Source organism: Callorhinus ursinus, unplaced genomic scaffold (assembly GCF_003265705.2).
Source record: "Callorhinus ursinus isolate GAN/ISIS: 27379988/994484 unplaced genomic scaffold, GSC_fseal_2.0 scaffold48, whole genome shotgun sequence".
Classification (NCBI taxonomy): domain Eukaryota; kingdom Metazoa; phylum Chordata; class Mammalia; order Carnivora; family Otariidae; genus Callorhinus; species Callorhinus ursinus.
The window spans coordinates 8,380,648-8,402,074 of record NW_027397110.1 but is presented as its reverse complement, the minus strand read 5'-3'; the positions used below and the strand labels follow the sequence as shown (position 1 = coordinate 8,402,074).

Here is a 21,427-nt window from a genome sequence, read left to right as displayed (position 1 = left end):
CTGTTTTGAGCAAAAGCACAAGCCCTTACACAGGCCCTTTGGCGAGTCTGTGATGCTAATGCCCCCCCCCCCCCCCCCGGCCTGGCCTCAGAGGACCCTCAGAAATCCCCATCCCTGCTCCTCAGAAGCCCACGTGGGCCTTCTCAGACTGCACTGTAGCACTGAGGCCGGCCTCACCACGAAGTAGGCTTGCTGTAGAGAGAACCTTGTCAGTACGTGACAGGGTGACTCAGAAAGTGTCCACGGAGCACAGACCAGGTAGGATGACTTGGTTTGGAACTTGAACACCCCCGGGATTCATCCTTCTAACTGTTGTCACCTTGCAAAGATCTAGTAATATAGTTGCGAAGAGGGTGCCTTCGATCCTGGAGCTTCTCAAGATCAAAGTGTCCCCTGGGCTGCTGACCCAAGAAAAGGTGACCTTCACTTCTGTGGGATCTTACCAAGGTCACAGAGGGATCTGCCACATGGTGAGCAGTCCCTCCCTTCTCTATGGGATATTGTGACCATGTGATTATCAACCGCTATAGAGCGTCCTCACTCGAGAGAGACCAGGGGGCCAACTCCACCCCTCATCTCCCATTGCAAACAGAACCTAACATCCGCCTCGTGGGTTTCCTATTCCTCAGAAAAGGAAAAGGGAAAAAAAACCCTTTCCTCAACTCAGCTTCTCAGTCTACCTCCTGATTTCTTTCCTCTCCTTCGCTACCAACACTGGGAGGGCTTCTCTATGCCAGTGTCTCCACTTCCTCACTTCCCATTTATTCCACTGGAACCTTCTGGAATCTGCCTTTTACCCCCAACACTCCCTGTATGCCCACGAGGGATCTCTTTACTGTGGAATATAATGACCCTACTAACGCGTCTGTGGAGTTTAACACTGTTAACTGTCCCTTTTCTGGATCTGAATGGAGTTCGGCCTCACTCCTAAACATGTACTCTGTCCCATTTTTCTTTCTTGAGATCTCTTAAGCAATCCCCTTCTTCATGAGAGAGGAGTCTGATACACTAAAAAGGAGCAGGAGTTTAGAGCCAGATAAACTGAGTTTGAATCCCAGCTTACTAGCTGTGTGTCCTTGGGTCAGTCACTTGCCCCTCTGAGCTTCCGTCTTTATCTGTAAGTAGAACCCATATCTATTTTGCAGGGTTCTGGAAAGGATTAGAGGTAATGGTCCCAGCTCAAAGTGGATGCTTCATAAATGGTTGCCACATTTCAGTATTACCCATTCCTGCTGCCAGTCAGACCATTGCCACAGCCTCTTGACTGACTTCATCACCTCCTCTCCCTTACTCCTTTAATCATTTCACATACTAGTCTCAGGAGGATCTTTCTGGAAGACAAGTCGGGTCAGATCACTTCCTTACTCAAAAGAATTCAGTGGTTCCCTATTACCAATTGATTGAAATTTAAGCCACCTGATCCCAACACACTACCTAAGCTCATCAAGCTCTCGTCCATGAACATGCACACATACATACACCATACACACACACACACACACACACATGCACACACCTCTGTGTGTGCAATGCCCAGGTCATACTGCAGTATACACACTGTGCTGTGTCAGGTTCTCCCCATACTCCCAATGCCTTTCTCCTGCACACACATATTTGACCACCTCTGCCTGGGAACCTTCACTCCCTCTACACTCCCATTGGCCCCAGCAAGATTAATCACTCCCTCTTCAGCTCTTCCACAGCATTGCACACACACACTTCTTTCAAGGCACCAATGATCTCACCTCCCATGACAGTTAGTTATTGGTGAGCAGCCAAGCCTCCGTGTTCTTGCGCACCCCATGCACCCATCTCTCATCACTGCCCTTACCCTGTGGAATCCTGATTGCCGGGCCCGCCTGTGTCCAAACCAGCAGAGAGTTGACTGTCCCTAATATCTGATGAACGAATGAGTGGTTGATTACTCCAGTGGTCTGTGAGCTCCCTGAGAGCAGAGCCATGCCTGGTTCATCTTTGTGCCTTCCCAGCAGCGCCCCACACAAGTCCTGGTCCCAAATAAGTACCAGTGGCTTGAATTGTTAAATTGCGTTTCTACAGGGTCATGTAGAATTCCACCAGAAGGGCAAACCTCTCCTTCTTTTCAAATTCTGTCCCTTGCAGCCTAACGGTGGAACGGAAAGTAGAGAGGGGCCTGTTAGCTGAGCCCCACAGCAGGTCTACATCATGGTAGTTAATGCCCCGCCTGTGCATCTCTACGTACAACTGCAACCCTACTCTGCCACTCCAGAGATGGGTCATGAGCCCCAAGATCTTGCAAGTGCTTTCAAAGGCGGCTCTTGACTGCCGCAGTAATCTACTCCTGGGATGTTCTTTCATCCTAGGCTTTTCGTGCTAAAAGACTAAACAGACTTTCTCACTAGAAGGCACAAACAATGTCTGACTAGTTCACCGCCAACCCACCCACTCCAGACTGTGACTTCCCCAGGATCAAGACCTCAGCTTATTCATGTCTATATTCCCAGCACCTAAGTGCAAACAGCAGGTGCTCACTAGATGCTGATGACAGGACGATGAACAAGATGGTGGACGGGGAACTCCGGCCAAATGACTTGATCCCGCTTCTTCCGTGAAAGAAGTATTTGACGTCAGGAGCCGGATGTTTCATGTTCGTGCCTCAACCACCGCGCCCCACCACCACCACCAGACCTGCAGCTACACACAGCACCGGACTTAGATTTCCCTCTGAAATTTGCCAGTCATTTTTTCTCTTGACCCAGTCCATTTCTACCTACTTCTGTAATGTGTCCAACTCAACCCCATTTCTTCCTACTAAAACAGTGACCTGAAAGCACTAACAGTTAGTCCTATGTCAATTAACTTCTCCAATACTTCAGATTTCTGCTCTGCCTCTAAGAGCTATAATTCCACCCAATTTTAAAATTCTCCCAACTGTACATTTTGTCCTCTTGCCACGTCTAACTTATTCTCAGGCCACGTAACCCAGAAAATTATTCTCGTAGGCAACATGATAAGAATTAAGACACAGTAAAGTGAAGTCTGAAACCTCATGTGCTCAGGCTGAACCCCTTGCTTGGGTTTTCATGATGGGGCCAAGAGATAGGGGGAACCGAACAGGCAGAGAGATGAGAAGAACAGGAAGTATGGGGCCCTGGGCCAACAACGGCAGGAGGAAACCACCTCCCCCCAAACACTCTTCTTTGCAGAAAATGAGATTCTTTTAAAACCTCGCCTTCCTATACACCATAAAAAGCCTGTAAATTCACCTCCCTGGGAACATGATCTCAGGCAGACGGAGCACCAGGTGGTGGGGAGAAATGGCCGGCATTGAGGGATAATCTTTCAGTTTCTACAGGAGGTAGATGGGTGGGAGCCACAATTACTAAAATTACAGCTGGTTTCAGGTCAGAGAACTAAGTACAAAGTTGGTTCTTACCGTGATGAGCCGATTTCCAATTGGCCTCTTTTACCTTATCCCTGCTCACCTTGTACTTGACATTTGCTACCCAGCCCAAACATCACACTCCCATGTGACGGGAGAAAGGAATTCCAAAGCCATAAATTGGGGGAGGGGGCCGCGAAGGCGTGGAGTGAAATGTCCTTGTGTTCTTTGTGTGCTGAGTTTCCTAGTTCTTTTTCTGACCTAGATTTTCTGCTCCCCCCGCCCTACCGCACCCCCATCGGCATAAACATACCCACGCGTCCTTAGTGATACCGGCAGTCACATTTGATGTTAGAAACTATAAAGTTTTCTGTCCTCAGCAATTCTAGAACTCAAATATGGGACACACTTTTATTTCTTCAGAACAAGTGATTAAATTCAAAACATACACATATAATACTTTAAAGAACTTATAAACCCTACCATGTCCTTCAGAGCTGGAGTCCTCCCTCCTAAGTATACCACATTTTGCAGAATTGGATTTTTAAAAACAGCATACACTTTCTGAAGGCCTTCGAGGTACCAGGGCTCATCTGATCCTCACATCAGCTCTGTAAGGGGCTAGCTGGTTGTTACTGTCCCCATTTTTCAGGTGGCTAATTGACTTGCCGAAGGTCATACAGATGGTGACGGGGCCAAGCTAGAAACCAGGTCTTCTCATTCCAAACTCAGAGGGCTGGCCCCTTTCTTCCACCTCGGGGGTGATTTTAGAAATATCAGTTATTCAGCTCTCTTCATCTCTTCCCGTCTCTGGAAGAGAGAAACCCGTGGCACCCGGACTTCAACTCCACCTGCTTTAGGATGACTCTCAAATCCCGAATGCCAGTCCCCACCTCCCTGCTGAGTCCAGACACACACCTCCAGCTGCTCACTGAGCTTTTCTTCTCAGACGGTCCCGGGGCAACTTGGATTCACCCACATGCAATCTGAAGCTCATGAGCTCTTCCTCAGACCTGCTCTTCCTCCTGTACTTTCTGTTTTAGCCAAGACATCACCACCCACTCAGTCTCCCAAGTCCGAGATCCAGAGCCCTCCCAGAATTCCCTTCTCCCTTGGTTCGGAGAACAGTCACACAATCCTGCACACTTTGCTTCCAGGTTCCTCTAAAATAGCCCTTCGCCTCTCGCAAGCATGGCTACACTGTCTTCCTAGACTTTTCGCCTCCAATCTGTCTTCACGCTCTGATACGGGACTCTCTCTTGGCTCTAATTCTTACTGTGTTACTTCCCTGCTCAGAAGCCTTTAGTGGCTCCCCATACATTTCAAGATAAAAGTCCAGACTTTTCAACATGGGCCTTGTGCCTCTGGTTTCCCCTCGCTCTGCCCCTGGGGCCACAATCTAAACTCCCGCTGGACCAAGGCCCTCCGTTCCCAGAATGCATCCCACTTCCTCCCATCCCAGAAGTTCCTGTGCCATCAGACTTTGCCTGGGTAACTTCTTTCGTTGCCAGGGCAACTCCAGGGTCTCTCCTCCAGGCAGTCTTTCCTACTCATCTTCTGCTTTGCCCTTCAGCATAGCACTTCCATCCGTTAAGGCATTGTCAGTTGCAAGAGGCAGAAACTTGAATACAGCTGAAATAATCATGCAGATTGATAACTTCTCACACAAAGTCCAGAAGTGGGAGGCTCCTATGTGGCTCACTCAGGGGCTCAATGACATCGTCAAGCTTCTGTTCATCGTTTGTCTCTGCCATCTCCATTATTTTTCAAGTCCATGCCACATACTTTAGAGATATTCCCAGTGGGGGATGGGGGCAAACATTTGTCTTTTGATAGTGAAACATTTTCTGAAATAACCAGAAGCCACATAGAGCCAAGTCTGGTGAATCATATGAGTAATCAAGGGAAGCGATAACATTTGGGGTCACGGTCAACTAAAGACCATATAGTCATGAGACAGAACTTCTGGCTTTGCTTGGGATCTGGCACTAAAAGCAAGTTTAGAAAAGGCATTCCAAATATCTTGAGTTACGTCCAAATTGTTTGTGAAACACATGGAGTGTGAACACAAAAAGTTACTGTTTTCACAAAGCTGGTCCCACTGGATGTTTTAAGTTTTAATTTGCTTGTTTAAAGAAATAGGAACAAATTAAAATTTGAAAAGGTCCCTGGTTACCTGGCAGAGAAGGAGAAATCATGGGTTGGCCACTCTTGCCTTCCCAGCATCTGCTCAAATGTGGAGCTTCAGGAGCTGAGATCTGGGACATATGAATTTCCAAAATATACAGAGAATCCCCCGAGTGCTGAGTCTGGGAGGCCCCGCCATGATGGGGTCCCATGTGTGGCACCAGTGGACAGAAATAGCTTGGAGTCAAAGAAACCAAACACCAGAGAGAAACCTGTTCCCCCCCCCCCCCCACTGGAGCACCTGTGTGGTGCCCTTGGCGGTTTTTCGCTCTGAATCCGAAAGGGTGTTCTTTGCCCTGAGGTGACTGTCTTTTGTTTCTTGATGTCCTCCCTACAGTCTCTGTCCTTCCTTCTCTTCCATGTAGATCTTAAGTAACCAAGAGGAGTGGTTCAAGGCGGAGCTTGGGAGCCAAGAAGGATATGTGCCCAAGAATTTTATAGAAATCCAGTTTCCTGAGTAAGTATTTCCAGCCTGCTGACACGGGCCTACCCACACACACTCCCCTTACTTTTTCAGCAGTCACTAAAATTATCTATGCAGACCCAAGATACTGTCAAAATTGGTTGCCTCTGGAGAGGGAACCACTCAGCTGAAGGCCAGGGTGGGAGGGAGATTTGCATTTCACTGCATTCCCTTTTGAATTTTATACCATGCACATGGATCGCCAATTTTAGGTTTTATAAGCTAAACTCATCTATAATTGCAATCGCAGGGTTTCCATGAATCCTATCAGGGGCGCTGTTGGCCACCCCATGTCAAGAACTGCTCCTTGAGGGCACTTCTCCATTACCTCCCAATGTCTTCCATCCTCACCAGGGATCCCAAACAGCTCCCTGCCTTCCCTAAACCATGCTCATACCCCTGAGAACAGTCAGTGGGGGGAAAAGAGGAAATTCCCTTCATCAAGAGGAAAAAGAAAAATAGAGATTGGGTCTCGTTTGTCTCCAGAATTGACCACAAAGGTTAGATAGAAATCTAATCTCCGAGAGCCACGGTCTAGCTCAAAAGGGTACAGGTCTGTTAGCGGTCTTGGTGACTCTGGTGAGGTGCAGGAGCACCACTCACTGTGAACCAGGACTGGCCACTGAACCAACAGAATGACCACCAACCTCAAACCTTGATGCTGCCCTGTGATCGTCTATTTTTTTTTAAAGATGTTATTTATTTGAGAGAGAGCATGAGCGGGGGTGGGGGGAGGGGGGAGAAGCAAACTCCCTGCTGAGCAGGGAGCCTGATCTGGGGCTCCATCCCAGGACTCCGGGATCAGCCGAAGACAGATGCTTAACTGGCTGAGCCACCCAGGCGCCCTGCCCTGTAATCTTCTAGATAACCACCCGACACCTTGCTCCTCCGACCTCCAGCCCCTCCCCCACAGCGCTTGTGGCTCAGGGCCTTGCTTTCAGTGTCACTGGGAGGATGGAAGCCACCAGAAAAGCCCCTCTACCCCGCCCCCCAGCTGACTCACTGCATCCACCCACCTCCTGCAACCGTTCTCAGACAAGGATGCCTTTTCTGCAGCTGGTTTGGAAAGAATTGTCTGTGCTTCTAGCAGAAACTACTCCTCCCTCTCTCACACATCAATTCTCTCTCTCTCCTGGGTCATTCCCATCAGCAAAGATGCTGCAATTTCTCCCATCTTACCAAAAAAACAAAACAAAAATTCTTGATCCCAAGTCCCCTTCCAGCTACCACTGCACTTCTTAAAGAGACTTGTCTGTTTTCTCATCTCTAACTCCTCCCCGCCCTTTGAAACCTTTGAATCGCGGTCGCGGTGGACTGCGCGGCCGGCTGGTGGGTTCTAGCGTCTCTGCGTGATAGAATGTAAGCTCCACGAGGGCAGGCCTTCTTGTCTGCTCTGCTCACCACCGCATCCCCGGTGCCCAGCCGAAGGCCAGCACATAGTAGCTATTTGATAAAAACGGTTGAATGAACGAATGAGTAGCTTTGGAATGAGGCAAAAACATACCCCTGCCCGTGTGTTTAATGTGTAGTGTGTGGACAGTTTTGCCAGTCGTGAAGTCACGTATCAAACTCCAATTTGAGGATGAATGTGTATTTTTCAAACAAGCCCCTAAGCATTCGCTGCCTCGTCCAAAATATTTCCTGCGAGGTATGGCTGCCATGGAGCATGCCCCGTTCCCTTACCCAGCCCCATTACATTCCCTACACAAGGCAAGCTGTGGTGGTTGCTTGTTCAGCCCTGGGCCCAAGTACAGCAGATGCTCTGGAATGATCTCCAGGGAGTTGGTGGCCGGAAACCCTCTGCTTCGAGCCCCTCACCGCCCAACCACGCTTCCCCTGCAGTGTCAGGTCTGGAATAAGGACATCCCTCCTGCCACTCCTGTCTGGACGTCAGGTTCCTAAATTCTAGAGAGCACAGGGGATTGCTCACAAAGGAATCCCAAGTGTGTCGGGACTTCCCCCTAAAGGGACGCCCGCACTAGCCTTCCAGGGGTGGTGCTTAAGCAGCCGCCTTGGAGGAATGGGACCCGTCCCAGTCGGGGCTGCTGAGTGATTGCAAACACTCATTTGTGCTCTTCTGTGGTTGAGAGGTTTCTGGTCTCCTGCCCTGAGGCCGTAGCCTCTGTTTGGCAGCGCTTGGCGGTTTGCACGTATGCCAGGCCACCTGCCGCAACACTGCCACCCTGACTGTCCCCAGAAAGAGGAGTTTCTCCTCCATTCCTTCTTTTCCACGGTAAAAATGATTCTCCTGGATTTGGGGGATGGCCAGGGAGCTGGCCGTGTAGACGCCGCTCTCTGGCAGCTGCTAGTCTGGCTCCACACCACCCAGATCACCAGGGCCCCTGGGCTCTGAGGGGGCCCACTGAGCTCTCAGCCTGGCTTCCCAGCTTCGGTCCCCCAGCGCCTGAAGGGGTTCCTGTCCTCCTGGTGCATCATCTGTCCCCTGCAGTTCTTTCCTAGTGACATCCCTCACAGAGCTGCCAGCAGGCGGCTGCTTCCCGCAGTGAGTCACTCCCACACTGTCCCATTTTGGTGCAGTGGCACATTTCCATGATTCAGGTTTTCCGAGCGCGAGAGAGACTTCTCCTGGAGGGAAGGAACAAAGGGGGCGCGTCAGGGGAACACTCACTTGCCTTGCCTGAAAACTGCCGGGAGCATATGTTTGGTTTCAGAGGTCCTGGCTCCTCCTCTGTCTCTTTCTGCACTCTGCTGTCCAGACTCCCCAGCCTCCATCCCTTTGGGTCATCTCTTCTCCCCTTCTCCTTCCAATCACTCTGGCATCTCACCAAGATTCTCTGGTTTTATCTCATCCAATAGGTGGTTTCATGAAGGTCTCTCGCGACACCAGGCAGAGAACTTACTTATGGGCAAGGAGGTTGGTTTCTTCATCATCCGGGCCAGCCAGAGCTCCCCAGGGGACTTCTCCATCTCCGTCAGGTACTGGCCACTCCCAACCCAGACTGCTAAAGCCATGAGGTGACCTCTTGAATGTGACCTATTGCTCAGGAACATGGTGGCCAAGGGACCCAGGCATCTTGTCAACTGGGATGCCATTCATCTCTTCCCATGATGCATATATATGACTCCTGAGTATGCTGGTTTGTGGCCAAATTACATATATGTTCTGCCTCCCCCTAAGTGCTTCTGGAAGGACAGGATCTTCATCTATTTCACCTTTGTGTCTTTAACAGTGCCTTATAACCAGCAGGCATTCAGGGAGTATTTGTGCAAGGAAATGGGGTAGGAGAAGGAAGGGAGAATTCCCAATTGTCCACATCTGTCTGGGGTTTAAATCTGAACCTTTCCTTCTCCTACTGATACATGTCTGAAGAAGGCTCAGAGGAAAATTAAAATCCCAAGTCATTGTTGTAGGTGGTTGCATAGAAAAGAAGGGCCAGCTCAGCACACTGTAATGCAGCAAACTGATAGCGACAGATCTGAGCCGAGGAGGCCTGGGGTGAGGGACGATAGCGCAAAATCTCGCTAACGTGCAGCACCCAGGAGGAAATGAGTCAGTCCGGGCATAAACATGACACAGCCCCACGCTCAGAAACCCCAAGTCTGAGCGCACTGCATGTGGTCAGCATGTCTGGGATCGCAAGTCACATATCAGGCATGGTGACCACATGTGAAAGTGCACAAATTAATGCTGATATCCATACAGGAGGAGACGTGACAAGCTGTACAGTGGAACCTACTGTCAAGTTCATTGACAGGAAATGTTGGTCTGGATTATTCAATACACATTGAAAGGCATGTAGTTTCAGTGATTTAAGTGCGTAAATCGAATCTCGGGTAACGAACTGAGGCCACTTCACTATTTAGGAAGAATGGATATTTTAAGGAATAGGTAGGGAGGATTTAGGAATAATGGGTCAACCATTTGTATGCATGTGTGCCTCTGAAGTGCTCCAAAATAGCTTGGTCTCATTAACATTGCCCTTGCAATCTTGCTTAAAATCTTAGTTTTCCTTAACTAAAACTTTTTTCTTTTTTCACAGTTTAGGCAACAGGAAATTTTAGCTCAGGCCAATACTGATGTATCACAAATTCTAAATTTGTTTGGTCTTAATGCAATTTTGCTCTATTAATAACTCTTACAGTCAAACCTCTTTTTTAAGGGCCCTGATTACAGATTGGACCAGGTAAATGGTTACATTGAAGGGCATTTCTTGGTGCCTCTGCTTTGCATGAAGTGCACTGTGGCTTTTCAGCTAGGAATTATGGTTTGTTTATATTTCCTCAACTAAGGTGACTTCTCCAAAACGGTCAGCCTTGACTTCTGCCACAGTCTCTCCCTACTGTTGAGGCGTTGCAGCCTCTTGTGATTATTACCATAATCATTACTACATCTTCTGCAGAAATGTAGCCTAATATATTCCAAAGCAAATCATTTTTATTTATTTATACATCTGCCTTCTATCATGCAAAGATAATTAAGAGCTAATTGTAGTTCTATCACTTAGCATTTGTTAAGGGTCTGAAACACTAGATTTTAGAGTCTGGAGCCCTGAGTTTTATCCCTTTTTCTTCCCCTCTTAGAACTTGAGACAGTGGTGCAGCCACTCTCTCTCTCCATGGGCCCAGAGGACCGGGTGCAAGCCTGACATCCATCCTCTCAGCTTATGAGAGAGAGGGGGTTAATGTTTCTCACTCTGAGTTCTTTGACTAAAAGGTGGTGGATGAATAATTATATCACAAGAATATTTCCTCCTCCACACACAGATGTGAGGAGTAATGACTATGAATTAAGTCATGTGTTGTTAGAGTGAAGAAAGCATCTGTTAGTGGCCAACACCAAGGGGAAGACCATGCAGGGATTGCAGAGTGTCAGTTCGTAGCCCAGAGCAGTCAAGCAGAGGTCCCGTATGGGTTCACCTGGCCATGAACACAGCCTAGCACATAAGATGAGACTGAAGATCAATCAAAATTCCCATCCCCTCTGAACACAGACCACTGAATCCATCCTTAAGAAACCTGCACTAACCTTCAAAGGCATCTTCACTCCCCAACTCTCTTTAAATTCTTGACATTTCTGTTGGATCAGGCAACCAATATCATTAGTTTATTTTTAGATATAAATGTATGTGTGTTTGGTGAATAAACTTGACATCGAAAAGAGAATGCCTTGGTGATGGGGAAAGACTGGAGCTATTAGTAAAGGCCAAGCTCCCCCTTTCCAGATGAGTAAAGTCCAATTTCTCCATCTCTGATACAATTATTTCCCATCACAGTGATTCCAGCTGGTGTCAAAAGGTGCCGATCTAAAAGAAGCTGGCACATGTACATGGTATGACAGGCTCAGTTCACTAGGCTGGAATCAGAAAGCCAGGGTTCTTGCCTCAGCTCCACCAATCACTCACGGTGACCTTGGCCAAGCCCCTCCACCAATCTGAGCCTCAGCATCCTCATCGGTAACATGGAGACAAGGCTAAACAATCTCAGAGGTCCTTTCCAATTAAAACACTACATTGCTGTATAACATTTTTCTCCCCAAAAGTTCAAAATACATTGTAACCTTATTTATGCCAAACATAAACCAAGACCAAGAGATCTCCATTAAGTAGAAAACCAAGTGGGACAAATTTCTCAAGATAGTCTCTTACTGTCCAGAGCTAGTTTATGGGCTTAAAAGAGCTGGTTCAAAGTATTTCTGATAATGGAAAGATAACAGGGGTGAAAAACCTTTCCCCTCTGAGTCTTGGCAGAGTCCTTGGCATCGTACAGGACTCGGGGGTTGCCACATTTCAAACAATCATTTGTAAAAAGTCCTTGACCTGGTGGTCACTGAAGCACTTGGACATTTTTTTCTTATAAAAGGTTGGCTCCAGTGTTGGAAGACAGATTATCTTCTGCTGATGTAAAAATCCCTTCTAATGCCACCTGTGTCCTGAGCGGTCCCTCTCACAAATCTCCCCCTAGAGTTTGACTGAGCCAGCCCACCCGCCCTGTGATGGTAGGCATTCACATCCCCTTTCCTGCCCCAATGGAACTCCAGCATCCCTGGATGCGGTCAGCCCTGGGGGTGGGGACACTGTCACCATGTAACATACAATTTGGATTCACCCTGATCTCTAGGCATGAGGATGATGTTCAGCACTTCAAGGTCATGAGAGACAACAAGGGTAATTACTTCCTGTGGACAGAGAAGTTTCCGTCTCTAAATAGGCTGGTGGACTACTACAGGACGACTTCCATCTCCAAACAGAAGCAGATCTTTCTGAGGGATAGAACCCGAGAGGATCAGGTATGCCTCAGGCCCAGATCAGCCCCAGTCTGCAGATTTTAGGCAGCATGAGTCCTATATGACCCATCAAGACAATGCATTTGATGATATGTCCTCTGAGTGTTCTGGAAAACAGAATAAGTCCAAGGTCAGACCTCGGTTAAAAATCATCTTTTAAGGGGCGCCTGGGTGGCTCAGTTGGTTAAGCGACTGCCTTCAGCTCGGGTCATGATCCTGGGGTCCCTGGATCGAGTCCTTCATCGAGCTCCCTGCTAGGCAGGGAGTCTGCTTTGCCCTCTGACCCTCCCCCCTCTCATGTGCTCTCTCTCTCTCTCATTCTCTCTCTCTCAAATAAAGAAATAAAATCTTTTTTAAAAAAATCATCTTTTAACACTTCCCAGCCATGTGATTTGGGAAAGTTGTCTGATCCTCAGTTTCCTGATCCATAAAACTGGAACGATGGTGATACCTAGCTCATAGATGGTGGTGAAGGTTAGAGAAGATAACATACCCCCTTCCCTGGCATCCCTCCTAACAGCGCTACGAGCACGCCACAAACATTAGCTCTTAGCAGTGGATGCTTTATTTTGTTACTATAGATATTACTACATTGCAGTTTCAGCCTAGCTTAGGAGTTGCCCAAAGATGAAGGCCAGGGGGCCACATGCAGGGATGCTGGAGAGCAGCCTAGAGTCCAAGACTAAGGTAGTAGGTAGAGCTTTGTCACAGAAAGGGAGGTTGGGGGTGTTGGAGGAAAAAACTGGACCTGGAATTCTTGCTCTTGGAACAGTGTAGAAAATAGAGTATTATTTTACTAGAAAATGCATCAGACAAACCTAGCTCTTTTTTTAAAGATTTATTTATTTATTTTAGAGAAAGAGAGAGCTCTCAAGAGTAGGGGGAGGGGCAGAGGGAGAGAGAAAGAACTTCAAGCAGACTCTGAGCTGAGCACAGAGCCTGACTCAGGGCTCGACCCCACGACCCTGAGATGATGACCTGAGCTGAAACCAAGAGTTGGACGCTCAACCAACTGAACCACCCAGGCGCCTCCAGACGAACCTAGCTTTAAATCCTAATTTCATCACTAACTGTCCTTATTACCTAGCCAAGTTAAGAAACCTTTCAGAGTATCAGATTTCTCATCTGGAGAATGGAGAGAATATAATACCTCCCTCTTTGGGCTGTTGTAAAGATTAAATGAAATAATATGGTGATAGCACTTGCCATAGAGTCTGGACAATAGTAGGCACCAAGGAAATGCTAACTTGCCTCCCATAAGAAAATTCACACACACACACACACACACACAATGTATAAAATACCTTTCAAAGGAAACAACATCGTTAAAAGAAAGAGATGGGTATTCTAGAAAGAAGCATTCTCTGGAATAGTTAAAATAGTTGAAATCCTTGGAACAAGTTATTTGAAAAGGCATTGAGGCTTTCAAATCAACAGGTGCTCTGGAGAAGTAGAGAAAAACATTTCAGGTAATTGGTTGATTGTAAGCCTGAGAAGTGACAGTCCTAGGAGAAAAGGGCGTCCCAGCAAGTGCACATAAAAGTTCAGAAAGAAAAACAAAGGTTAACTAAGACTTTGTGAATTATTTTAACTAAGAAACAGAGGTATTAATTTAGTAGGATGGGCATGCAGAGAGAAAAGAGGTAGCATAAAATGGATTAAACTGGGGAGCACCTGGGTGGCTCAGTCGTTGGGCGTCTGCCTTCAGCTCAGGTCATGATCCCAGGGTCCCGGGATCAAGCCCCGCATCGGGCTCCCTGCTCCGTGGGAAGCCTGCTTCTCCCTCTCCCACTCCCCCGCTCGTGTTCCCTCTCTTACTGTGTCTCTCTCTCTCAAATAAATAAATGAAATCTTTAAAAAAAAAAAAACAAACCACATTGAACTGGATTAAGTGAGTTCATATTTGTAAAGCACTTCGAACAGCGCCTGGCATATATGAAGCCCAGGCCCTGTGTAATTGTTTGTGAAATAAAAATAACAAGAAAGTACCTCGAGTCACACGGTTGTGGTACCATTGAGCAGAAAGGCCGTGCTCCTTCCCAGCGTGCCCAGCGGCAGGCCTGGTTTCCATGGCGCCGCAAGAGGGCTGCTGTCTGGGGCTCTATCACCAGGCTATAAGTGACAGTTCAAAATCAGGCAAAGTCAATGGCCGAGCTTATCGGGAGGGTAGGGTGTCCGGCGGTGTGGTAACGTGCGATAAGGAGGGGCGGCATTGTGTCAGTAAAATAGAATATTGAAGCTTGATGGCAGAGAGGAAAACAAGCCCACTAGGAAGGGACTCCATGCATAGCCCGTGGAAAGTGAACCAGAGACCCGGAGTCCCCAACCCGGGAGAATCTGAGAACGTGGAGACCATTTCTGAAACCACGAGGGGCCGAACCATCGGCTCTCTTGAGGCTGCCTGCGGGCCTTCGGCTGTCTCTTGGAGAGGTGGTGGGCAAACTGCCAGAAAGCGGGGGGCGGGGGGGGGGGGAGCGGGAGATGCGGGAGGAGGATGGATCTGCATCATCTTCATCATTCTCTCCCAGGGTCACCGGGGCAACAGCCTGGACCGGAGGCCCCAGGGAGGCCCGCACCTCAGTGGGGCTGTGGGAGAGGAAATCCGGCCTTCGATGACCCGGAAGCTGTCGGACCGCCCGGCGCCCCCTCCCTCACAGTGCCCCCCAGCCCCCCCAGCACAGGAGCACCGCTACCTGCAGCACCCTCATTTCCATCAGGTACCTCGGAGGAATGGAGTGGGCGCCGTGAGGTAGGGGAGAGGACCTGCTCTCCTCGGCCCAGAGCTCAGGCCTCCCTGTCCCCATGGTCACTGAGCAGGTGAAAAACCCCCACAAAGCCAGATGCAACCAGAGCAAACAAAGGCTGGTGGGGGGTGGGGGCTGTTGTGGTCCTGGGACCATGCGGAGGAGCATCTCAGGCTCGGCCTGGCCTCGGGAGGGCTCGCAGAGCTCATAAAGAAGACCCGGGACCTCCTAACTGGCAGAAATATGATAAAATGATATGGGAACTGCTCTTGGCACAGAAGTCCCTGTGAATTCGTTGGCCCCCTGCCTGAACACACACACACATGCATGCACACGCACGCACATGCTCCTACCCTGAGGATTCAGTGAGCCGTTGCTTCGTTTTCCTGTCAGAGCAATTCCAAATCTATTCATGCCCCTTAACCCATCTGGCTGTGGAGATCCACAAGAAAAACGGATTAATACCGGCAATAGAGCCTTGCTTATTTATTTATTTATCTCCTGCCCTGCTCCAGATGGGATTTGGGGCCGCTTACCGAGATGGACAATACAGCCAGATGACATCGTTCCTAAATTCCTTAGTAGGGCACACAAAGCCCTTTGTGAGCTGCGCTTATCTGTTTCCCCAGCCTCATCTCCTGCTGCCTCACCCTAAACCCACCCTCCCCCCCCACCCTCCACCTTCCTCACTCCCTGAGCAAACACACATTCCAGCAACATTGCACTATCTTTAGTTACCAAAATGGTCAATTGTGTTTTCTCTCATAACTTGGGGGCTTTTTATATGCTATTTCCTCTGCCTAAAATGCCCTTTCCTGGCTGATCCTTCTCCTCCTCTAAGCTAGAGTTCAAGTATCACCTCCTCTAGGAAGACTTCTCTGATTACCCTGGCAGACTTAGACATTCTCTCAGCTCGCTTATCACTTAAATGTGTATGGTTCCCCCTCTCAACTGACGAACCACGAAGACAAGGCCCTTTTCTTTCCAGCTACATATCCCCAGTGATTAGGACAGTGCTAGACACATGGCAGGTGCCTGATAAATATTCTTTGAATGAATGAAATCTGGTGTTTGTCTTCACAGTCGAAGGTCCCTTTGCCACCCTTCCCCCTTTCTCCCACCCCTGGGGTTTATCAGCAGCAGCACGAATTCTTGGAACACTGGCTGTGTCTGTGGCTTCTGAGCAAGGCACTGGGGGGCCTGCCGGAGATGTGGTGTGGTGACAGGTCCTCTGTTACGTGTGTTTCCAGGAACGCCGAGGAGGCAGCCTTGACATAAACGATGGGCACTGTGGCATGGGCGTGGGCGGCGACATGAACCCGGCCCTCATGCACCGGAGACACACAGACCCTGTGCAGCTCCAAGTGGCCGGGGTACGTGAACTTTCCCTCCCTGGGCTCAATGAAGGCAGTCAGAGGGGTACTTAGAGAAATGGTTGGTCCTCCAGGACAGAGGCAAGCTGCTCAGAGCTCAGAACGGAGGTGGTGGGAGGCCAGCGAGCCATGGGGGGAGGAGTTCCCAGGCGGAGCCGATGCCGGTCTGTTGTTCTGTCCGGCCGCTGGGCCTTGCCCTGTCCTCATGGTTTTTGGCTCTGGCTCTGGCCGAGGGAGATCTGTTGCCTTTTTCCTCACGCCGCATCTGCCTCGGCTGCGCTAGCACGGAGGGCTGTTAATTTGGGCACACTGCCATCCTGTCACCTGAAGAGAGTGAAAAGACCACCTATTGATGTAGGGAGAGTAGCTGTCAAGGGTTCTCCTGGGGCCCCGGAGACTAACATCTCTGTCGGTAAAAGTCCTGAGTCTCAAGAGCGGCTCGGCTGAGTTCTGATAACGCCACGCCCCGGGCTGTGCGGTGGGGTCTGCTGCCCGTCACAGTGGGGTTCGGGAGGTCTCCGGAGAGCCAGACGTCTGCCTTCAGGGTAGGCTGCTCACCGAGGACTTCGTCTTGCTGCAGGGGCCGGCAGGACGCCTCCTGCGCCACAGCGGCTCCGAAGGGCCCCCGGGCGTGGCTCAGCAGGCCCCTTCTGTGCTTTCCCCAACAGCGAGTGCGGTGGGCCCGGGCGCTGTACGACTTTGAGGCCCTCGAGGAGGACGAGCTGGGGTTTCGCTGTGGAGAGGTGGTCGAGGTCCTGGACAGCTCCAACCCGTCCTGGTGGACCGGCCGCCTGCACAACAAACTGGGCCTCTTCCCTGCCAACTATGTGGCGCCCATGATCCGATGAGGCCCTTCCGGGGGGTCAGAGGCTTTTGTGTGAAGCTGCCTGCAGGAGAGGGGGCAAGGAAGAAAAGCTGGAACTATCCACACATACGTATTTATGTGTGTACGCGCACATGCACACCTATGCCTCTGTGTACACGCATTTTCTAATAGTAATTTATTGGCAATTTCACTGGTTACTTAGTTGATGTGAAAGGAAGTCAGGTGAGAATGATATTCATACTTGTTTTTCTGCTCCCCTCAGCGGTGTGTGGAAGGCAGTGGGAAAACTGGCCGGTGGGGAGGGGCAGGGACATGAAACGCAAATTCTTGCCGTCTCTAAGATGGTCCTGCTTCCTCCTGGCCTGGGGAACGTTCACTGAGAGTAGCTCAGCAGAGAGCCACACCCTGGGGTTGGACGGGAACTACAGGGTGGGGCTGGACTCGGTGGGGCATGTTTGAGCTCACCTCCAAGCCCTGCTCACCTTCAGGGTTTGCAGGGCAGCTTCCCTCCTGCTCTACAAGGGTGGGTACTGCTGGGTTGAGAATAAAGGTGCCGCCCCATAGGGCTGAGCTTGGGAGCAGGAAGGGCCGAGAAGGCGGGACTGGACTGGAGCAGCAGGTGTCCCCAAGCCTGGGCAAGGCTGGCTTCACCTCCCTCCAGTGAGTGTTCCTCGGCTAGTCCTCTTCTCCGAGGCTGACCTGGAGAAACGGAGACCCCGAGGAGCCAAGCACTGGGAGACGGAGGGGTTTTCACAAATCCTCAGTGACTTACTTGAGAGTAACCTCTGTTTCCCCAGATACCAAGAAAGCAGCGTCTGAGACTCTGTAAAATGCTTAGAGAAGCCCTGGCTGAGAAAGCTGGATTTCAGAGCCATTATTTTATGGCGACAAGGGTGTCTCTTTGGGTCTCTATTTGTTTCCCCATGTTTTGAGGATGCTTTGCCCAGTGGCACGGAGAGAAGCCCACTCCACAAGAGCATTGATTCGCTATTGTTGATGGGTTGATTGGTTGGCTGAGCATGACCCTGGGTGGGAGCCGGCTTTGCAGTGAGCTTCCTGTTGGATCTGGCTGTTGAGCCACTGCTGACAGCGCAACCCCCCAACACACACACCCAATACCTGCATGTGGGGCCGCTATCTCTCCTGCCACCTCAAAATAGAATTGTGTTTCCCTTGGGGGTGTGGGTGGGGACTGGCCAGGCTGGGGAGCAGAGACACCGCACCGGAGAAGGAAACTCAGAGCCCAGGAGCAAACACGTCTGCACCAAGGGCCCTGAGAAGAGGGGGTGTGTGTGTGTGTAATGAGACCGAAATGAAAGGGTGGGGTGCCCGTGTTGGTGAGGGAGCATGGGGGGTGAGGTGGGCCCGTTCCTTTGTCTTCTCCCCCAGCCCTTCCTGCTCTAAGGAGTGACGGCGGCAGCCATTATGGAGGGTGATAGAAGAAGAAAGAGTTTCTACTCAGAAGTAACTGTCAGTGTAATGTGGGCTGTGTCCCTTTGACTCTGAATTCTATGATTCTGTGATCCCTGTGTCGTCTGTAGAGAGGAAGGGAAAAAGAAGGCGCTCTGTGGTGAGTCTTGGGAGGGAAGAGAAAACAGCCCTGAGAGGCGGGGGGAGTCGAGGGAGAGTGGGGAGGGTCTGGCACGCAGCCTTTAGAGATGACAGCACGGAAAGGGAAAAGGGGCAAAGACATTTCAAAAGATCAAGGAGCAGCGTGAGAGGGACAAAGGGAGGGAGAGGAGGCAAGATGTTAAGCGGGGCAGGTGAGGAAGACATGGGAGTAGGGGTCGGCCGGCTGGCGAGCAGACAAGCGCCGGAAGGAGGGACCGAGCAGGTGCGCGGAAGGAGCAATGAGAGCCGAGGTGTGCGCGCTGGCGAGGGCAGGGGCGAAGGCACCGCGAGGTTGAAGGCAGAAGAGCAGGGAGAAAGAAAAGCAAGGCAAAGAAGACCTGAAAGCTATTTTGGTGCTAGGTAATGTGAACATGTTACAGTAAATAAAAGCCAAAAGCGATGTTTGATTGTACAGTATTTACAAACCATATGCTTTAAACAGCCCACAAACCACATCCATTTGTCTGATTATGTGGGAGGACCAGCCCCAGTGAAGAGAGAGGGACATAATTTGGTTCTGGCCTGGATTTTGTGCCTTGAAACACTTCTCAAGAAAGCAATGATAAGACGTGCCCGTGTTTTGCCAGGCCGCGCGTCGTGTCTGTGGGAGCGGGGTTCACTGGTCTGGGGAGGCCTGCCGCACAGTGTGGGCAGAGCTTCCGAAACGCCTGGAACTGGATGTTCTGTTCCACCCCAGGCCGTCCGGGGAGTCGGGCGCTAAAACAGCCTTGCCCCTGTGCATCACGTGGCTCAATTCAGGAGGACGCAAGAATCACCCTAACCACCCACGGAGAACTGGGGCCCTTAGGCACCAGCCTAAGAGGATAAAGACCGAACTGTCCACACTTGGGGGTGTTAGGAAGCGGCTCTGCTGGGCCTCTGGTGCTGCCTGGGGGAGCACATGGGGAGCTGCTTTCCACCTGACAGCATTTCAGCGCCAGGGGCGTGTCCACCCAGCGCTCCTCCCAGCCACACAATCCACACAATCAGGGAGACAGCACAAATGTCTCAGACTTCAGCGGAAACGCTCTGCATGACCTGAGGGCAGGGAACTTCCAGAGAAAGTCGGTTCCTGTTAAACCGGTTCAGATTTCCTAACCACTTGCTGAGGCTCCCTGCAATTTCCAAATCTCTGGTACCTGCCACTGCCCACCCACTTTTAGATGGCCTCAGGGTGATCGAAGGCAGTGCTTCTCAAAATTCAGGGCCTATGGATTGCCTCCGGAACGTGTTAAAATGCAGATTCTGATTCAGTCCTGCGTGTCCACCACGCTCTGAGGTGATGTTCCTCGGTCAGCGGACCAGACTTTGAGTAGCAAGGGCACAGAACTTGACAGGGAGCTAGAGAGCCACAAAAATCAGATGAGATCCCTTTTCTAGGGATCTTCAGGCACTTTTCTCTGTTGCTCACATATGAGACATGATTCAGAACTGCCAGTATGACATCATCCACACTTGCTGGCCCAGGTGACCGATTTCAGGGTCTCCATCTCCATCAAGAATCAAGAAACTTTAGGACGATAAGCATTCAGATAAAATACACACAGGGGTTTCCCAATGGTGATTATTTTAAAGATAAGCAGAGGTTACCGAAGTTGTGAAAGCTTTCTCAGGAAATCTTTAAACATAAAATGCACTGGAGTCAGGTGTCGTCCTGCTTGGAGACAAGGGAATGGCCCATGTCACCGGGGCACCGGTAGATCAACTAACCCCGAGCAAAACAGGCCACAGGTGGGACAGATTGGCCTGGGCGAATACTTGCTGTTGGCCTTGTCTAAAGTTAACGCTTCAGCCCATATGTACGAAAACAAGGGCAAGGGAAAAACATGTTGTCTCGGTTCTTTTAAATACTTCTCAGGTTCCTCCACGTCTCTCCATCACCACAACCATGCCACCATATCTCTTGTTGGTGACCGATCGAGCCTCGACACGCTTCTCCCAGCATACTGTCTTGTCCCCAATCCATTCTCCACACAGATGCCAGGGCGATCCTTGAATAACACCAGCCTGATCATGTCACTCCCCTGCCAGCCACCGCACTTGGATTTGAAGCCAGGTCCCCATGTGGCCGTGTGAGGTCTGGCCCTACCTCCCTCTCTGGCCTCCTCTGTGCCTCTCCCCTCCTTGCTGCCACGGTCCCACCCACTGGCCTTCTCTCAGCCTCCAGATTGGCTCCCATAGCTTGTTCCCTCTGCCTGGCTAACTCCTATGCATCTTCAGGTCTCAGTTTAAATGTCACTTTCTCATATTATCCTTTCCTGACCCTAATCTAAAAGAATCCTTCCCGTTGGACTACCTGGTGGTTCCTGGTGCTTTTCCTGAACAGTGCATAAGCTGGTCTGTTGGACTATTAGACTGTAAGCTCCCCGGGGGCAGGGATCATCTCTGTTTTGTGAACCATCGTCTGCCCAGCATGTTTGGCACACAGAGGCTCAACAAATATTTGCTTAATGAATAAGCAAATGAAACCTGCCTCGTGTCACTTATCATTCATTCTGTAACCCAAAGGTCCCAGGCCTTAGGGACCCATAGGTGCAAACAAGGTGATATTAACATTGATGCCCAAGTTACAGTAGCTTTCAGCTGCGTGCCCTCAAGATCTCCAGTTACTTTGAGAG

At 50.1% G+C, this 21,427-nt stretch overlaps 2 protein-coding genes across 10 annotated transcripts in view; one reads left to right on the top strand and one right to left on the bottom strand.

Annotated features, from left to right (window-relative positions):
• ENTHD1 (ENTH domain containing 1) overlaps positions 1 to 14,290 on the bottom strand; it is a 174,443-nt gene extending 160,153 nt beyond the window's left edge. For 3 of the 5 annotated variants that reach the window (XM_073882745.1, XM_073882746.1, XM_073882749.1), the window contains exon 1: positions 14,245 to 14,290. The gene's annotated coding sequence lies outside the window, so the exon portion shown is untranslated. Of the gene's footprint in view, positions 1 to 3,415; positions 3,568 to 3,844; positions 3,949 to 14,244 lie in introns of those variants that run through there. The other 2 variants (XM_073882747.1, XM_073882748.1) reach the window with 2 other exon arrangements.
• Positions 1 to 19,209, top strand: part of GRAP2 (GRB2 related adaptor protein 2) — a 63,633-nt gene extending 44,424 nt beyond the window's left edge. For 4 of the 5 annotated variants that reach the window (XM_025881485.2, XM_025881486.2, XM_025881489.2 and 1 more), the window contains 6 exons: positions 5,914 to 6,005; positions 8,829 to 8,948; positions 12,090 to 12,258; positions 14,784 to 14,972; positions 16,250 to 16,372; positions 17,041 to 19,209. In XM_025881485.2, the coding sequence (XP_025737270.1) occupies positions 5,914 to 6,005; positions 8,829 to 8,948; positions 12,090 to 12,258; positions 14,784 to 14,972; positions 16,250 to 16,372; positions 17,041 to 17,220 (873 nt within the window). In that variant the 3' untranslated portion in view covers positions 17,221 to 19,209. Of the gene's footprint in view, positions 1 to 5,913; positions 6,006 to 8,828; positions 8,949 to 12,089; positions 12,259 to 14,783; positions 14,973 to 16,249; positions 16,373 to 16,952 lie in introns of all 5 variants that reach the window. The other variant, XM_073882750.1, reaches the window with a different exon arrangement.
• The last annotated feature ends 2,218 nt before the right edge of the window (positions 19,210 to 21,427 follow it).